The sequence below is a fragment of the Esox lucius genome, chromosome 5 (genome assembly GCF_011004845.1).
Source record: "Esox lucius isolate fEsoLuc1 chromosome 5, fEsoLuc1.pri, whole genome shotgun sequence".
In the NCBI taxonomy this organism is placed as follows: Eukaryota; Metazoa; Chordata; class Actinopteri; order Esociformes; family Esocidae; genus Esox; species Esox lucius.
Window position 1 is genome coordinate 13,612,771 of NC_047573.1, and position 16,416 is coordinate 13,629,186.

The 16,416-nt window shown below is 43.5% G+C and overlaps 1 protein-coding gene across 2 annotated transcripts; it reads left to right on the forward strand.

The window, feature by feature from the left end:
* LOC105005931 (LIM domain-binding protein 3) lies at positions 1 to 14,989 on the forward strand. 2 transcript variants are annotated; one of them, XM_010864202.4, is made up of 10 exons: positions 1 to 96; positions 220 to 515; positions 6,706 to 6,857; positions 6,967 to 7,042; positions 9,619 to 9,641; positions 11,315 to 11,512; positions 11,889 to 11,915; positions 12,857 to 13,026; positions 13,167 to 13,203; positions 13,306 to 14,989. In XM_010864202.4, the coding sequence occupies exons 2-10, from the start codon at positions 423 to 425 to the stop codon at positions 13,400 to 13,402; spliced, it is 873 nt and encodes a 290-aa protein (XP_010862504.1). In that variant the 5' UTR covers positions 1 to 96; positions 220 to 422; the 3' UTR covers positions 13,403 to 14,989. The 2 variants fall into 2 exon arrangements, with proteins under 2 accessions (XP_010862504.1, XP_010862520.1); XM_010864218.4 differs by lacking the exon at positions 11,889 to 11,915.
* Positions 14,990 to 16,416: the final 1,427 nt, after the last annotated feature.

Consider the following 16,416-nt stretch of genomic DNA (forward strand, 5'->3'; position numbering starts at 1 on the left):
CTCCATCCCCATTGACTCGGCTATTCTGGTACCTAACAGGCAAGAGCTTTCTCACAACAACTTTATACAATTTCAAACATTAGCAGGTTTTTATAGGTGTGTACTCGGAGTGGATACATGGTTTTAGGTTAAATTTCTTTGGCGCAACTGTGTGCGAGCATATGTGCACATGTGCGCGTACATGTGTTTCTCCCATCCGTGTTTGTGTGTGTATTACAGAAGCTCCTCGGTGCCTGCCCCTCCCTCGCCCAAACGGGTGTTTGTGCCCGACCGTCAGGAAATAACTGTGAGAGAGCTGAGGAACAAGAGTGAAGAAACCAGAAAACTAGTGAAAGGGGAAAGCAAGCAAAGGAGGGAATTGGATTCAGGAGGACAGGAAGCAGTGTGTGTGTGTGTGTGTCTTTTTTTCTCTGAAGCTGAAGATGGCTTACACAGTAACTCTGAGTGGCCCTGCACCATGGGGTTTCAGACTGCAAGGGGGAAAAGACTTCAATATGCCCCTAAACATCTCCAGGGTAAGATAGTACACCCTCTAAGTGTGTCCTTTGTTAGACAAACATGCTTTAAGTGTGACATACAGCTATGATTAGTTTGTAGTGTGTGTGTGTGTGTGTGTGTGTGTGTGTGTGCGTGTATGTGTGTTTGTGTGTGTGTGTGTGTATGTGTGTATATGTTAATGCACGTGTGAAATGTATGTGCTTCCGTGTCTGTGCATGTTATATAACAGGGTTTCTATTGAATTGCAGTGGGATAGCATTTTGGAAAAAGTTGATATGGGTTTATATAGGTTTTTTATTTATTTGGGTCCTTTTCTAAATTAATTAAAATGGTAGTTTAGTAAATTGAAATACATTTTACTATTATAATAACAATAAGCCACCAGTACAATTATTAATAGCAAAGATGGAAACATCAATGAGACATGCTCAAATCTAATCAAATTCCTTTTAAACAATTATACAATATCAAAGTGTTGTGATTCTTTGTCCATTATTATTATGTCTTATTGTTCCAAAGAGTTGCTTGTACATAATCATTTTGATACTATATAGCACGGATACTAAACAGCATTAGAAAGAGGCAATTTTTTTTATTCATTGGGCCCAATCTGGCCAGTTTCACACTATGAAGGACTTGCTTTGTGTTCAACACTAGAGAAATTATGACGTGGAAACATTTGTTATTAAAAAGTGTTTTTCATTATTGCAAAGACAAGGGATGCATATACAGTACCAGTTAAATTCAAGAAATAATCAAGGATGTGATGACTGACAACAGATAGCAAATGGTTGAGGACTAACCTGCCACGGAGAGTTCTAGAATGCACCTCTCACCCTCTATCTCCCCCTTCTCTCAACCTCCCTCTCCCTCTTTATAACCTCCCTCTCCTTCTTTATAACCTCCCTCTCCCTCTTTATAACCTCCCTCTCCCTCTTTATAACCTCCCTCTCCCTCTTTATAACTTCCCTCTCCCTCCTTATAACCTCCCTCTCCCTCTTTATAACCTCCCTCTCCCTCTTTATAACCTCCCTCTCCCTATTCATAACCTCCCTCTCCCTCTTTATAACCTCCCTCTCCCTCATTATAACCTCCCTCTCCCTCTTTATAACCTCCCTCTCCCTCTTTATAACCTCCCTCTCCCTCCTTATAACCTCCCTCTCCCTCTTTATAACCTCCCTCTCCCTCTTTATAACCTCCCTCTCCCTATTCATAACCTCCCTCTCCCGCTTTATCTCTCCCTCTCTCAGCCTCTTCGTCCCACTCCTCTATTTCTCTCCATATCCCTCCACTATCTACTTCTCCCTTTGCATCACACCTATATCAATCAGTCCCTCTCTGGGTGCTGAGCAGGGAGAGTCTTTCAGAGAGGGAGTGGGAACAGAGAGAAGAGGGGTGTGGTCATATGTTACTTAATGTATCCGGATAGGCCTCTAATATGCAAAGTATGTCCCGAAAGTAATCCTCACTCTGTGTGATAATTATTAATCCTCACTCTGTGTTATTATTATTAAAGTAATTATATTGTGTCCATTTTCTCTCCTTCCACGTCTGGTCCTCCTACTAGCTGTTGTTAGGTCTGGGGCAAGGGGGCCTTTCAATAATCATCTCAACCTGTAGTCTATAGTGTGAAGCAGCTCCATGACACTGTTTGAGGAGAGAGTCTGAATGATGGATGGTCTAATTTCTTTCAGATATGAGGTACTGAGTTAGCTAAATAACCAGTTAATGGGTTATTAACTGAAGCTGTCCACCCGTCGGAAGATCATGTTCAGTAGTTTGCATATTGACTTCATGAAGACAGGCAAAGGAGGAGGGAACAAGGGAATTCTAGACACTGGAAAAAGATAAGGGTACAACACACCTCAGGATACATAAAATACACTGTTGACATTAGATCAGAATTGATGGGATGTCACTTATATCAGCACAATCACAACAACCAAAGGTCAAACAAATGTACCCAGCAAGGGTACCAAACTGTACCAAACAAATTTTGACAGTTTAATGATTAGCTTTTACATTGTAATAGTTTGGGATCCATCAAGGTGAAGCAAATCAATGGAATCCAATGCACATTTTGAGAATTGCAATCCTTGCTTAATGAGCTAAGATTCAATTCCTACCTAGTGCTTTTTAATCTATTGGGGATTAAATGTATGTTCTTTCACTCCACTGGCCTGTGTTCTAGTGTGTGCCCCATTGAGTGATACGATACTAAAAAGTTTACATCTTTGCTGGCTAAAAAGTCTCTATCAAGCCACACTGTTTACTGATGCAGGTTGGGGTAAGGAAGACTCTGTTTTGTGATTGCATGAGGAAGAGAGTGTGGTGTGATTTGGTGATGGCTACAGTAGAGATGTGTGGTTAAGCTGAAATAAGTCTATACCACCTAATGGTGTATGACTAATAATAGCAAGATGGCGACTTGTGTTTTTGACCAGAGGACTGAGATATTCGTTGTATTTGTTCTGGTCACATGATGCCTCAGTCTAATGGAACAGACCCAATGAAGGGAGTGAGGACTAAAGCGGGGGATTCTGTATAAATGTGATTGTGACTGGCTTACAGTCAGGAGCACCTGCAGAGATGTGGGTGGGAAACAGAGAAGGAATGTCTCTGCCCACCTACCGATAATGTATTATTTTATTCTGCCATCGTCCTGCAGACGGCCTTCATTGTCTGGACTAACTATAAGCACCATTACTAAGCAGCAAGGCGATTCGGTATATAAGAGTTGCAGATATCATATTTCTTTACTCTGACCTTATCAGACCAGCATTCAAGGAGTAATGATTGCCATTATACATTTACATTTGACATTTTAGGCATTTAGCAGATGCAAGTGACTGCAAGTTAGTAAGTTGACCACAACAGCTATTGGTGTATCCTAGAGGTTGGTGCTATTTACATAGGTTTAGGGTACATACGCACTATTGTTTTGTGCTTTTGTTGTCGGGCCCACTGTTGGCCTGATTCTAACGGCATGCACATCTTATACCGTTGCTTAGGGTTTGCCCAGTGGATAGTCAGACCTGGATTTGTGGGGACGTGCGTTTCACTGGCTGCGGCGTTCGCGGAGTGACTCCAGTATGTGTGTCGCTGATTCGGCATAAGCAGAGAAGAGTGATGACATGTGAAGTGATCAGATGGTGTTAGCAGTGAAAACAGTGCTGCGGTGAAGTCATGCTAAATCAGTAAATTACTCCCACACGCACACGCACGCGCACGCGCACCAACGGACCGTACACATGGGCATGTGCACTGAATATAGAGGAACGACAGGCACGGAGACAGACAGTTAGTCGGGCGATGGAGTAGGCAGTGTGAGTGGCAGTGGCAGGTGTTTGTGTTGGGGGTGTAGAGGTGGTCACTACAGGGAGAGCACGGTATTTTTAACTCTTTAACGAGCTGCCTGTAAGTCTAGCCTCTACCCCTGGTACCCAGCCCTTATCTCTCTGTCCAAGACCCGGAGCCTGGCTTATTCAATACCACTGGCCCCCTGCCTGGGCCACTCACAAGCCCCAGTCCCCAGTCCGCCCCAGAACCGGCCCCTTAATGAGCTCTTTACCATACCATCTCATTAGTGTAGTGGTCTGTACTAGTCACAAGGGATTCATATAAACTTTTTTTCTGTGGTGTTTTTAATAAGGAAGTCAGTTCAGATCATTGTTTTGTGCCTTAAGCCATTCTTACATTGTACTAAGGTCCACTCGCGACAAAAAGCAACGTTAAAAAAACATTCAAATTCCATAAAACTGAAAAGTTTATTATTATTATGATTATTTTAGATTTCCAATGGCAGTAGAAAAAAAGAATGAGAGAACTGATTCAAACTCAGACCTTAAAATTACCCTATTTTGAATGAGTCAAAATCAATGAGGCTAAAGTGTATGTTTTCTCAGCTTTTTTTGTGTATCATATTGATATTAAAATTTAAAAATGACAATTCATTTTTTACATAGTACCCCTATTCGTCTCACCAAAGGTTTTGGGACAGAATAATATCATGTCAAAATTATGCACTTATGTTCCACGGCTGGTCACAGATCTTTAGCATGCAATTACTGCCTGCAGTGTGCGACCCATTGACCCCACAAGTGTTTGTGGTATTTGTAAACATAATTGGGTTCCCTACAAATAGGAACGTTTTGGGTATTGATAAATGTATTCATGGATTTTAGTAGGTTTTTGGTTTATATTCTTGTTAGGCTCGAGAAAAGTTTGATACTGGCTAGGATTCCACATTGGCTACATAAATAACATTACTTGGCGGGATAGCTTGCTGACTAAGATGACTGCCACATTTTGTCTTATAACTGGTTAGAGTTATGTTATTAGTGTTACGTAAGAACAATTGTGTGTCATTTCACTGCTGCAGCTCTACATTTGCAAGCTAATTAGTTTTGTGTTGACAGCTACTGACTGATTCATGCTGTACTAATGTAAAATGCTTAGCTAGTAGGACCTTGTAATGTGTAGCCAAGGGAGATATGAGCAGGGGAAACTTAAACTCAAAAGGAACAAACGTAACAACAGAACATGATACAAGCAATGACCAGCCAACACATGAAGGAGGAAATAAATAAATAGGGATGGTTATCAGGAAAATATTTGAGGTCAGTGATGATGAGAACCAGGGGTCCGTGTTCTAACTGAGGGAGAAGAGGGCATTGAATTTCATTGGCACTGCAAACCCACTGCCCCAGGGCACAGCAGATAGTTGAATAGAACTAAATATTCAAATGTATAGCATTTGCTCAAAAGTTGGCAGAAAATGTAATTGAAACCAGAAATCATGAGAAAATATCATTTTGTTTTAAGTAGTTATAATTTAAACAAATATGCGTGCTACAATGGAACAATTTTGTCATTCATAATAAAGAAAACAGAATTGCAGCACAACATATCCATGATAGAATATAATATTTAAAATACATATTTAAAAAACTATTCAAACAAAACCACACCTCAAGCTAGTTTCCATTTGAAAGGATAAAAAGTAATGGCATTTAACTTTTTGTAATGTTCAGTTTTTCATCGCTTGTAGTTTCCCCCTGCTTTTTGTGGTGTTCAGTGTTTCATCTCTCGTAGTTTCCCCCTTCTTTTTGTGGTGTTCAGTGTTTCCTCTCTCGTAGTTACCCCCTCCTTTTTGTAGTGTTTAGTGTTTCATCTCTTGTAGTTGCCCCCCAGCTTTTCCCTTGATCATGGCTTAAGATCCTTCATAGTGTCAGCTAGCTGGGTAATAATTTTGACTCCTGCAGGTTAAGAGCAAATTTCAGAAAAAGCGCCTCACATCTCTGTTGCAGTGGTTGTATCTGTAGGGTTTCGAGCTTCACCACAAATGGTTCTCTTAGGAACAAGATCCGGCACCTCAGCTTTTAAACTGTTTCATTGTAGAATTTGGCTGGTTACGGTACCTTTTGTGACCTGAAAGGTAGTGCTCACTGTTTCCAGAGTAGGCTCTAATTGTGCCACAGACGATCAATAGCTAATTTAAAAAGATCAATTAGATGAGAATTGTGTGTCTACATTTAGCTGACCGTTTGGCAAATCTGTCAGGGAACAGTATTTAGCTACAGCTAAAGCAGGCCTTTCACAAGTTTCAAATACTGTGATGGGGACATACAGGTTTGGAAAATAATGTCTGTTGCTAAAAAGAGAACATTCTAATCTGTCAACCAAAATATTTTTGCAATTCCAAATATTGACTGCTAAGTAGTCTATTCTAGGTGCAAAGTAAAAAAAGACAGAGGCATTAGACACAAGCCATTGCCGGTGGCTGAGCTGCTCAGAACAATAGTGTGATTCAGTGATCCTGGAAGCCTAGATAATAATTTTCAATCCTTCTTTTTTCCTCTGCAACAATTTCCCTATAATGTTTTGCTTAGTTAGAATTATAGTTCCTATAATTTAATATGCCTCCCCTATAATACCTCCGCCTATTTCAGAGACTCTGGAATACATTATTGTGTTTAAACATGTTGCTCAACCCCTCGCTATTTCCTCTGTGTGGGTGACTGCGACTGTGTGTGCACATACGTGTATGCATGTGTGTGTGTGTGTGTGTGTGTGTGTGTGTGTGTGTATACATACTACCCGTTTATGCTTGTGTATGTATTTATCTTCCTCTCATCCACTTGCTCTTATCTTTCTCTGGCCTAACATCCATCCCAACCTTCCTCTCTCTCTCTCTCTCCTCTTTAGATAACTCCAGGCAGTAAGGCTGCGGGGGTCAATCTAGTCCAGGGGGACATCATAGCGTCCATAGACGGCATGAGCACGGAAGGCATGACTCACCTGGATGCCCAGAACAAGATTAAGTTGGCCACCAATAAACTGACCCTCGCCATGAACAAGTATTTACACAAGCACAGAGCAAAAACACACAGATGATAGCACACTGACCAGCATACCGCATAACAGGCTAACAAAACACTAAGTTTGGTTTTTGGCCACACTCTTCAGGTCAAGACGTCCTGCCCTTGTTGCTACGACAACGCCTAGAATGGACTCTCCCATGCCAATTATTCCTCACCAGAAGGTAAATACGCACGCACGCTCACACACAATACACTTACTTGTGCACACGCACAGAGAGACCCAAATGTAGCTGTATTTGTGTGTACGTGTGAGTTCATGTCCTTGAACGAAAGATGTGAATCGAGAGGGGAGTTAGAGGTTGCGTGTTAGTACCCTCTAGTGGTGGCTCCGGGGCAGTAGCAGTTTTCACACTAGAGGAAAAAAGAGGACCATGCTTCGGTGAACTCCCTCTTTCCCTTCCATCTCTCTCTGAGCCCCACACTTCCCCAGGTTGATTATGTTTAAGAAGAATAACTGGAAGAGGAAGAAAAATATGCGGAGGTCAAGGGCTTTGGGTGCTGTTGGCTGAAAATCCATCGAAAAACCACCTCCTGAAGCCAATTGAGCCAACCCCTGCCGCCCATACACCCTTTCTTCTCCAACAACCCCCGCCCCCCCACTGCATCCTCTCCCCTGAGGATGGACGGGGCGGTATAACACCACCATCCGCCTGTACTCTGCACACACTCTCTGAGAGATGGCCCAGCTGCAGAGCAAGGTGACAGGAGAGAGGGTAGGGGCAGCCAGGCTGAGTGCCATTTCGACGGCAGGAAAAACGGGGACATATCTGAAATGGCGCCGGTCCTTGTAATGTGCACTGTGCTTCTGATCAGAGCTTCACTGAGTTCCTAGTCATTAACCTCCTCCTGGGGAAAAAACTCCAAATGAACTACTGTCGACCTCCTCTCCCAACCTACTGGAATAAAGGCCAAGCCCTGCCAAACCAGGGGTTTATTCTGTTTCTCATCCTGGTCCTGTACCCATCCCCTGGCTCACTCCAGTCTAGGACAAATAAGGCTACTGAGCAGGGAATCACACAGACCCCTGCCCCCCCCTACGTCTTTCGTAAAAAACTGGACAGTGATCAAGAATACTCGGAACATTCCAGGATTATTCTGGAACACGCTCCCTTGACTCGCTGCCTGTAGCGGTAACACACACGCTCTGACACACACCTGGACTGACTCCAGGTAACACAGCACCATATGGTCACACTGTACATGACGACCACAGTCATTTCCCCGGCAACAGGTGTTACGGTTGTTCCAGGTGATGGCCTTTGGTCGGAATGTTAGGTGATGGTCGGAATATTACTGCCGCCTCATTGGTTCTTCTCTCAAGCCCGATGAAGGTGGAGGTACTGATCAGCACATGGTGAAAGTGTCCGCTAAAATGTGGTTTAGTAAAGGCGAACTGTGTGCTCACACACACACCCGGGAACAGCTGCTCCTCGCCACGCTGGAATTTCTGCTCCGGTTACACACAACCACACACACTGTGAATATTATATTTCAATCCACAAATAAAATGTGTATTAAAACAGGATTCACAAATTACAGAGGTCTTCGTATGCATCGACACAGGCATACAAATAGCTCTTTCTTCTTCAAACAGCACGACTGCTCATGACCACTGACATTGCAGCATTATCTCGCTGATCTCTTTGGTTTGGTCTTACGTTGACCTGCAGCCTGAAGGCAACATACGTCACCCAGGTAGGATCAATGCCCTGATCCATTTAATGGTCTGCCCGCTTCCAAAACGAGCAGCGTCCTCAGTCAGGCCTCCCTTGAAACACGTGTCTGGTGTATTTGGTACAAACTCACACATCATAATCAACATCAAACCTCCCTCTTACATATTCATGTTTAATCTGTGGTGTTAGTGATGCTAACACCACAAATGGGTTTCTTTTAATATGCACAGCTAGAAGATGACTGGTCACCCCTCTGAGCCTGGTTCCTTTCTAGGTTTCGTCCTACATTTCGGCCTTCTCAGAGGAGTTTTTCTTAGCCCCTGAAATTCAACACTACTGTTGTTTGCTCCTTGGGGTTTAAGGCCGGGTGTTTTGTAAAAACACTTTGTGACAACTGTTGATGTAAAAAGGTCTGGAAAGAAACTGTTCCTGAGCCTGCTGGTGCAAGAACAAATAGACCTGTACTGCCTGCCTGATGGTAGGAGGGATGGATATGATCCCTGATGATGCCGCCCGCAGTACACAGACACCGCTTGCGCTGGAGGTCTGCGATGGTTGGGAGCTGGGCATCAGTGATGTGCTGGGCGGTTTTCTTCACCCACCTCAGTGCCATCGATGAGGACTGGGGCGGGACTGCAGCCATTATACTTCCTGTAATTCATAATGAGCTCCTTGGTGCATTGAGGGTCTGGTTGTTGTCAGCGTACCATGCCGCCAGCGTACCCCTTTACCTCCTCCATTTGTGCGTATATGTGTGCGTGTCATATGATTTTACTCCTGCTCCTGTCTAACAGTCTGTGGGCTGCAGGGAATCCAGTTTCCCAATGACGACACATCTATTACAACACACACAACACATGCGGTACCTCGGTATCACCTTTAAGCCAGGTCTGATCCAAGAGCTGGAAGCGTGAACAAAGCATGTTATTTCGTCCTTGAGAATGAGCTAAAAATAACAACAAGTTCTTAGTAATATTTACCTGGTAAAATAACAGTCATTATAAAATTCCTTACAACTCCATCTCTCTCTGTTTGTCTTTCTCTCCCTCAAATTGTTACAGATCATTGCAAACACGGCTGGAAAGTCAGTACCAATGGCAGAATTTGCATGAATGATGGTTAAGTGTGTGTGTGTGTGTGTGTGTGTGCTTTGTTGTGCTTGCATGTTTACAACATGAATGTTCTCTGACCAGTTGTTTGTGCATTGATACATTCTCTAAAGTCACGAGAGTTTAGACTGTAGTTTCTTATTTTTTCCAACTTTAGATAAATTATTTAGTATGTATTAAATTGGTACATGTATAATGACTAACAGTCTATGAAGTACCATAACGTGAAGTGTTACCCAGTATACTGACACTGTGATGAAGCCTAATGTGTGCTGATCCGTCCATAACAACACACATGAAAGCCCATGATCTTTAACTGCATGGTGTCATTTACATAAGCAGACACTGTTCGTGTCTTGGTGTGTTAGTATAAGCATTCATAGCCTGTACATGTATGTGTGTAAGAGACTGTGTGTACTGTATGACTGTGTAGGTACATGTGTTTGCAGTAAATACTTAAACAATGAGGCACAAGGGGGCGTGGTACTGTATATCATCAATGAACCACGGCTAAGAGCATGTGTTTGGCACACTCATCGTAGGATATGTACAGTCTGTTAATAAAGCATACTAACATCAAGGAATTTGCAGCGTTTTTCATGTGCAGTACAGTAAATTGGTTGTGGTGTGTACATTTCTAACAGCCAGTTTATCCCTTTCAGTCGTTCATTTCGTTATGATGATGTGAATGCCGTTATAGGCCTATCAGTGATTCTTGTGGCACAGTTGGCTCAAGAAACCAGGTTTTGCTTATGTCATGCAGCTGCCTGTCCCAGGTGCGTGGGCAGACCTGGCATTAAGTTATGTTTTCCTCTACAACACACACAACCCTATACCTTCAGTATTTAGTTGTTGGGTGAACAGAGTGCCCTCGGTTTGATGCAACGCTCTATGGTTCGAAGGCACCAGGGTTGTGGGATCACCTTTCATGGGGGAGTGTTCTCGCCATAGTATTTTACTGTAGCGAGGTCATTCAAATGGCAATTCAATCGCCATTTAAAAGTACAACTGCTGAAAATGCGACGTGTCATCTGGCCTGGGGGATCAACACCTGGCACTGTGTCTGGGATTTGGCTCTGGTTTCCCAATGCCCTGTGGAGGCTTCATTGGATCTTGTGAATCTTAGCATACTCTTCTAATGAACCACCGTACCCACGTCTCCGGTCACAGATGAGTGCCCTGGTGTTCGGCATGCATTACCAATGCAGCCCTGGTGTATGGGTTTGTTGCCATTGGCCGGGGCAAGAGCGGTTGAGTAGTTGACTTGCATCTTCTGCTTGTTGTGCCGAAGTGATCTACTAAAAGGGAAGACTTAGACGCAGCGAGCCATGCGATCAGGTGTGTTGTTTATATGACTACCGTGATACAGACCTAAAATATATCATTAGTCTTAGTGTTTGTCCTATGTTTGTACCGTCACAGCGTTGCTAGGCATTGGGTGAGTTCACATGTGGAGAAAGGTAAGTAACAGCCCTGCTCTTGTTGAACCTCTCAATGTCCCATCATCTTATTCCCCCCTCTCTTTTCTCTTTGTTACCGGTCATCTGATACCCTCACAACCGACGAACCCCCACACGGATACTTAAACCACCCCCTGACCCCTTTATCCTCCAAATCTCCCCTTATCCCTCACCTTATCCCCCTCCAGTCAGGAGTATGTGCCAAGCTTTAACGCCATAGCTCTGAAGGACTCGGCTCTATCCACCCATAAGCCCATTGAGGTGCGCGGCCCAGGGGGCAAGGCCACTATCGTCCACGCTCAGTACAACACCCCGATTTCCATGTACTCACAGGATGCCATCATGGATGCCATCGCCGGACAGTCACAGGGCAAAAGCCATGAGGGGTAGGAGCACACGCACAAATACAAACAGGCAGACACATTCGCATACAGGCCCTGACTGATGCAGATTTACATGAGCACACAGTATCCTCACATACATACAAACACACACTCACACAAAAGCACAACGTTGCAGATCATCACTTGTTCCTCCAAGTAAGATGGTTAGGTCATTTTGTGTTAGATGCAGGTTGCTGCTCCGGGATCATGCTCTACATGCAGTCTGTGTCAATCCCATTTTCTCCCTTCTTCTCTTTCTTCCCTTTCTTCCTTACTTCCTTCCTTCCATCCTTCTATCTACACCCCACAAAACAACCAATCACCCTGTGTTATCCATGCCACACCCTCACCCTGGCCAACTTTGATCATGTGACCTCAGTGATGACGGACCGGCTGGCAGCCTGATGTAAGTATCACGCTTGACCCCCACTTTGCTCATCCTCTACTTTCATTTATTAGATTTCACATTCCTTAGCAGCTAATATAATGTACGTATAATAAAGAGTATCAAACTCACATCAGTCTAACATGATATCGTCACATGATACATTTGCATGATATTTGAAATTGTCATGTCTTTCTAAACACTTCTATCTGTCTCACGTCTGTCTGTTTTCAAGGGACATTTTCAATCAATTGATCGCGTTTAGAGGTTACCTATGGTGCTTCAGATATTACGAAATAAAAGAATATGTTCTGAGTGTCTCTTTTTTAATCCACCAAACACTGAGTGGGCAGAACCTAGGAAAGAAATGTTGCAGACCAAAACACGAGCTATCAAAATCCTATTAGTCAATATTGGCATGATCTAGCAACTTCTTTTAGAAAATGCCTAATATGTGAAGTGCATGTTTGCAGTAATACATTTTCACTGTAACTCCTAGTAAACAACAAGATCAAGTCGACAAAACACACTTTAACATATATCTACTTTTGGCAAAATGTCAAGATCATATTTTTATCAATGATAAACTAAGGAGAATGTCAGCCGAGTTTGCTCTATACACTCCAAAGCTTGCCGGGATTCCTCTCCTCGTGGGAAATGGAAATGATGCCCTAATGTCTCAGATTTATACATCCCCAGCCCTGAATATATGCCTATCCATACTTTTCTTTCTCAAAGGTAAAATGATGTCCCTATGGAAGTGGCGTTTTTATTTTAATACAGTAAACTGACCATTGCAAAAACACCTGAAATACAAATGTCCTGCAATGCGCACTTGACTTGATTTCGATTAGTAACATTTGGTGGATTAGAGCAGGAGTGGAGAATAAGTAACACCAGGTAATCTAATTATCTATAGAGAACATGTATGGACTAGTAAGTGACATGTCCCGTGCCTGTAGTGGTTCCCTGCCTGTAAAGGACCCGGTGGTTGACAGTGCATCTCCAGTCTACCAGGCTGTGATCCAGCCACAGGGCAAAGAGGAGGAGATGGCCGAGTGGGCAAGACGGGCTGCCAACCTGCAGTCCAAGAGCTTCAGGATGCTGGCCCACATCACCGGCACTGAATACAGTCAGTACTCAACATCACTTCCTTTCCGTTCTTGCTGTAATCCCTCTTCATCCATTGTGCTCTCTGGCGCTATAGGACTTCATGCACAGATCTGTTCATGCTTTATAACACACCACTGTTCTCTCCTTTTGTGTTTTCAGTGCAAGACCCAGATGAGGAAGCCCTGCAGAGGTCAAGGTGAGGGGCACGCACACACACACACACACACACACACAGACACCCACTCAGACACACTTTGACACACAGACATGTTTTATGTTTGGTTTCTCTTTTACCCAGGGATAGGTTTGAGTCAGAGGTGAAAGGACCTCGTTTTCGCAAGCTGAAGACCTGGCACAATGGGCTCTCTGCTCAGATCCTCAACGTCCCTAACTGATCAACCAGAGCTGTCCCTCACCTATGGAATTCTTTAAATGTTTGAATTGTTTTTTCTTTTTCTTTCTATTTGGGTGTTCTGTCTCTCCTAATTGATAGGGAACTGTACAAAAAAAGTATTTAAGATAAATTGTCAAAGCAATCATTTAAATGTTAGTGTCTGGTGGTAAAGGTGTGTTGCCCTACAACTCTACCCAGTTGTAATACTATAAACCCTTGGAAGTCAATACATATAATACATATATATATATATATATAGAAATACTTACGCTAACAGGGTCTTTGTTATGGGAGAGCAGTGTAACAGTTACCAAGAAGGAGTCAGAGGCTGGAGCAGGGTACTAAAATATGAAATACAATATTAAAAACATGCCCCTTTAAAATGTAAAATCTCCGACTTCCTTTTAAGGTCCACCTAGTCTCGATACAGGTTCCCACTCAGCCAAACAGGTTCTCACATTAACTCTAGGTCCATTTAAAGACAAGAACAACAGGACCTGTACTTTGCCCTGGAGAACACAGCGAATGGAGTCAATAAATATAGGGGAGTTATTGAAAGCTACGACTCGACTGTGTGGATAAAAACTGTTCAGATGTGATGAAACGAAATACGAAATGTAAAAGCTGTACGAAACCACCAAAACAGGTACTGGAATCTTCTCACCCAGGCCACCGAGCACGGCCGTCCACCCAGGACCCACAACTGCCAACATTAGATCCTTGAGGGCCCTCTCCAACACGCACTTGGCTGTAGTTACTTACACTCTGCCTGGGTAGTAGGTTTGCACTGACCTACTGGTCCAGGTGTGCGATGGCATTTGCCTTGGTACTCAATGTCCTGCTGCGATTCCGACAGCTAGCTTGATTTTGACGTCTGGCATCATGTTCAGGGGTGTCCAACCCTGCTCCTGGAGAACTACTGTCCTGGTTCTACACCTTCACCTGCCTACACCTGATTCTGATAATTAGACAGAGACTGAATGGGGCTTTATATACACAGGGTGGGTGTGAAAACAACCAGGACAGTTGCTCTCCAGGAGCAGGGTTGGACTCCCCTGAATTGTAGATTATTCAACGGTTTCAGTCTCTGCTCCCTCGTGATGTACTTTCGCCTATATCTGTGACAACACCCCATGGATCGCCCCTTCCCTAGTCCCATTGGTTTGCATGGGCAGCGCCCACAGTCTTGATTGGCTTGGAGGCAAATCACTCAGGTTCCGCTTTGTGCGAGTGTTGAAGAAACAGTAAAAGAACATGCAAAACAGATTTGTTAACGCAAAACGTCACACATGACCATACTCTGTAAAGCAAATAATGTGCACTGCAAACTAAACAAAACATGTTGAGTGGCTATAAATGACACCATGCTAAACAAACCAACACTCTGCTCGTCCACACTGTGATATAACGACATAGACACGCATGCGAACATACACAGACAAAAACAAAGACTCATGAACATGCAAGGCACACACCTATGTATGCATGCTAACAATGAACAAATATGCAACTACAAATACACACAAATGCACATTCACCACAAATTTCAAATGTACTATTGTTAATGTGAATAAATATTTTCTCTAAACCAAATTAGTGTTTCATGTGTCTCCGGCACTATTTGAAAATGTCAACATGGCACCAGACACTCAGAGATGCAAAGGAAAGAAGTTCCACCATTGGGGAGAATGGGCCTTTTCACTGGACTGAGCAGGAGCTGGTCACCGCATCGGCGTTTGCAGTGAATGACAGGGTCTGGTTTAGGGTCATGCCAAGGATCGATGTACCATGGAATCTCCAGGGGAAGAGCAGCTCCATCTAGTTGAGGTGCTTGAGGTTTTTAGCTGACATCCAAGAAAGAGATTAACAGAGTAACGCAGAATTATGTGAAGCCATCTGAGTGTTAGAAGGGGGGAAGGGTTGAGTGTCGTATGCGTCGCAATGACAACGTTTCTTGGTGTACAGAGAAAAGAGAGAGAAAAGACGTTCCACATTGGGCAACCCTTGTGATGCAGCAGGAGTGTCTAAGCAGGAGTGGGGAGTCAAGCCAGCCGGGAGGAAAGGGTCAGGAGACAGGAAAGAGAGATGATAAGGATAGTGGAGAGAATTATCAGAAGAGAAGAAATGTATATTGCAACCGTCCCAAGCATCTGGGTAGTGTCTGAGAGGTTAGGGTCGGAGGAGGGAGAAAGTGAGAAGGTGAGCAGAAAGTGAGATTAGTTGACAGTATCTAATAAAGTTGGATTCCAACAATCTGCCTGCATCGTGAGTGGGAGGGGATTTGGCAAGGATGAGGTCAAAAGATGAAGGAGGAAATGACCAGTGAGTCATCATCAAGTCAACGAGAAAATATCAAGCTCATTGTGAAAGTCTCCGAGGGTACCAGGTGGACAATAGATGACAACAATGTGAAATAAATATTGACTGTAAAAGTGACATTTACCACATGGTATTCCAAAGAGAAAAAATACATTTGAACATTTGAACACTTTCTTGTGTGAGTGCATCCTGTACTTAGAAAGTAAGGAAAATGGGTCGGACCGGTACAGGCATGTACAGTATGTTATGCTTTTGGTTCGCTGAAATGTGATGTACAGAAGGAAACTGCTGCAGTGCAGGATGAAATTAACCAAAAAAAAAATCTGTCTAAATACTTGTGAACTTCACTGTACATAAGGGCAGATTAAGGGAGACAGTCAAGGAGGAAGAAAAGGAGATAGTAGAAAATAGAACTGTAGGAGATGAAAGAGGATGAGAATGACAGGATGTGATGATGTGGGAGCTTCTAACTTGGCTGGGAAATTCCTTGCTGTGCAATTTATGACAGGAATCGATTCCAAGGTTCTGCTGTGTCATGATGCAGTGTCTGTCATGGCCACTGGAGGGAGCGTGTCAAACACAGACACTTAAGCGTTCAGTGTAGATCAGTTGAAGAGTGCTGATCACAAGGGTGGGGCAAACAGGTGGTGCAGGGGTGAATCAGCATTTTGTCACACCACAGAGAGAAAATAACTA

Coding starts and splice junctions, on each gene's coding strand:
- LOC105005931 (XM_010864202.4), top strand. CDS start 423: ATGGCTTACACAGTAACTCTGAGTGGCCCTGCACCATGGGGTTTCAGA. Junction 9,642..11,314: donor ATTGCAAACACGGCTGGAAA/GTCAGTACCAAT, acceptor ATCCCCCTCCAG/TCAGGAGTATGTGCCAAGCT. Junction 11,916..12,856: donor GGACCGGCTGGCAGCCTGAT/GTAAGTATCACG, acceptor CCGTGCCTGTAG/TGGTTCCCTGCCTGTAAAGG.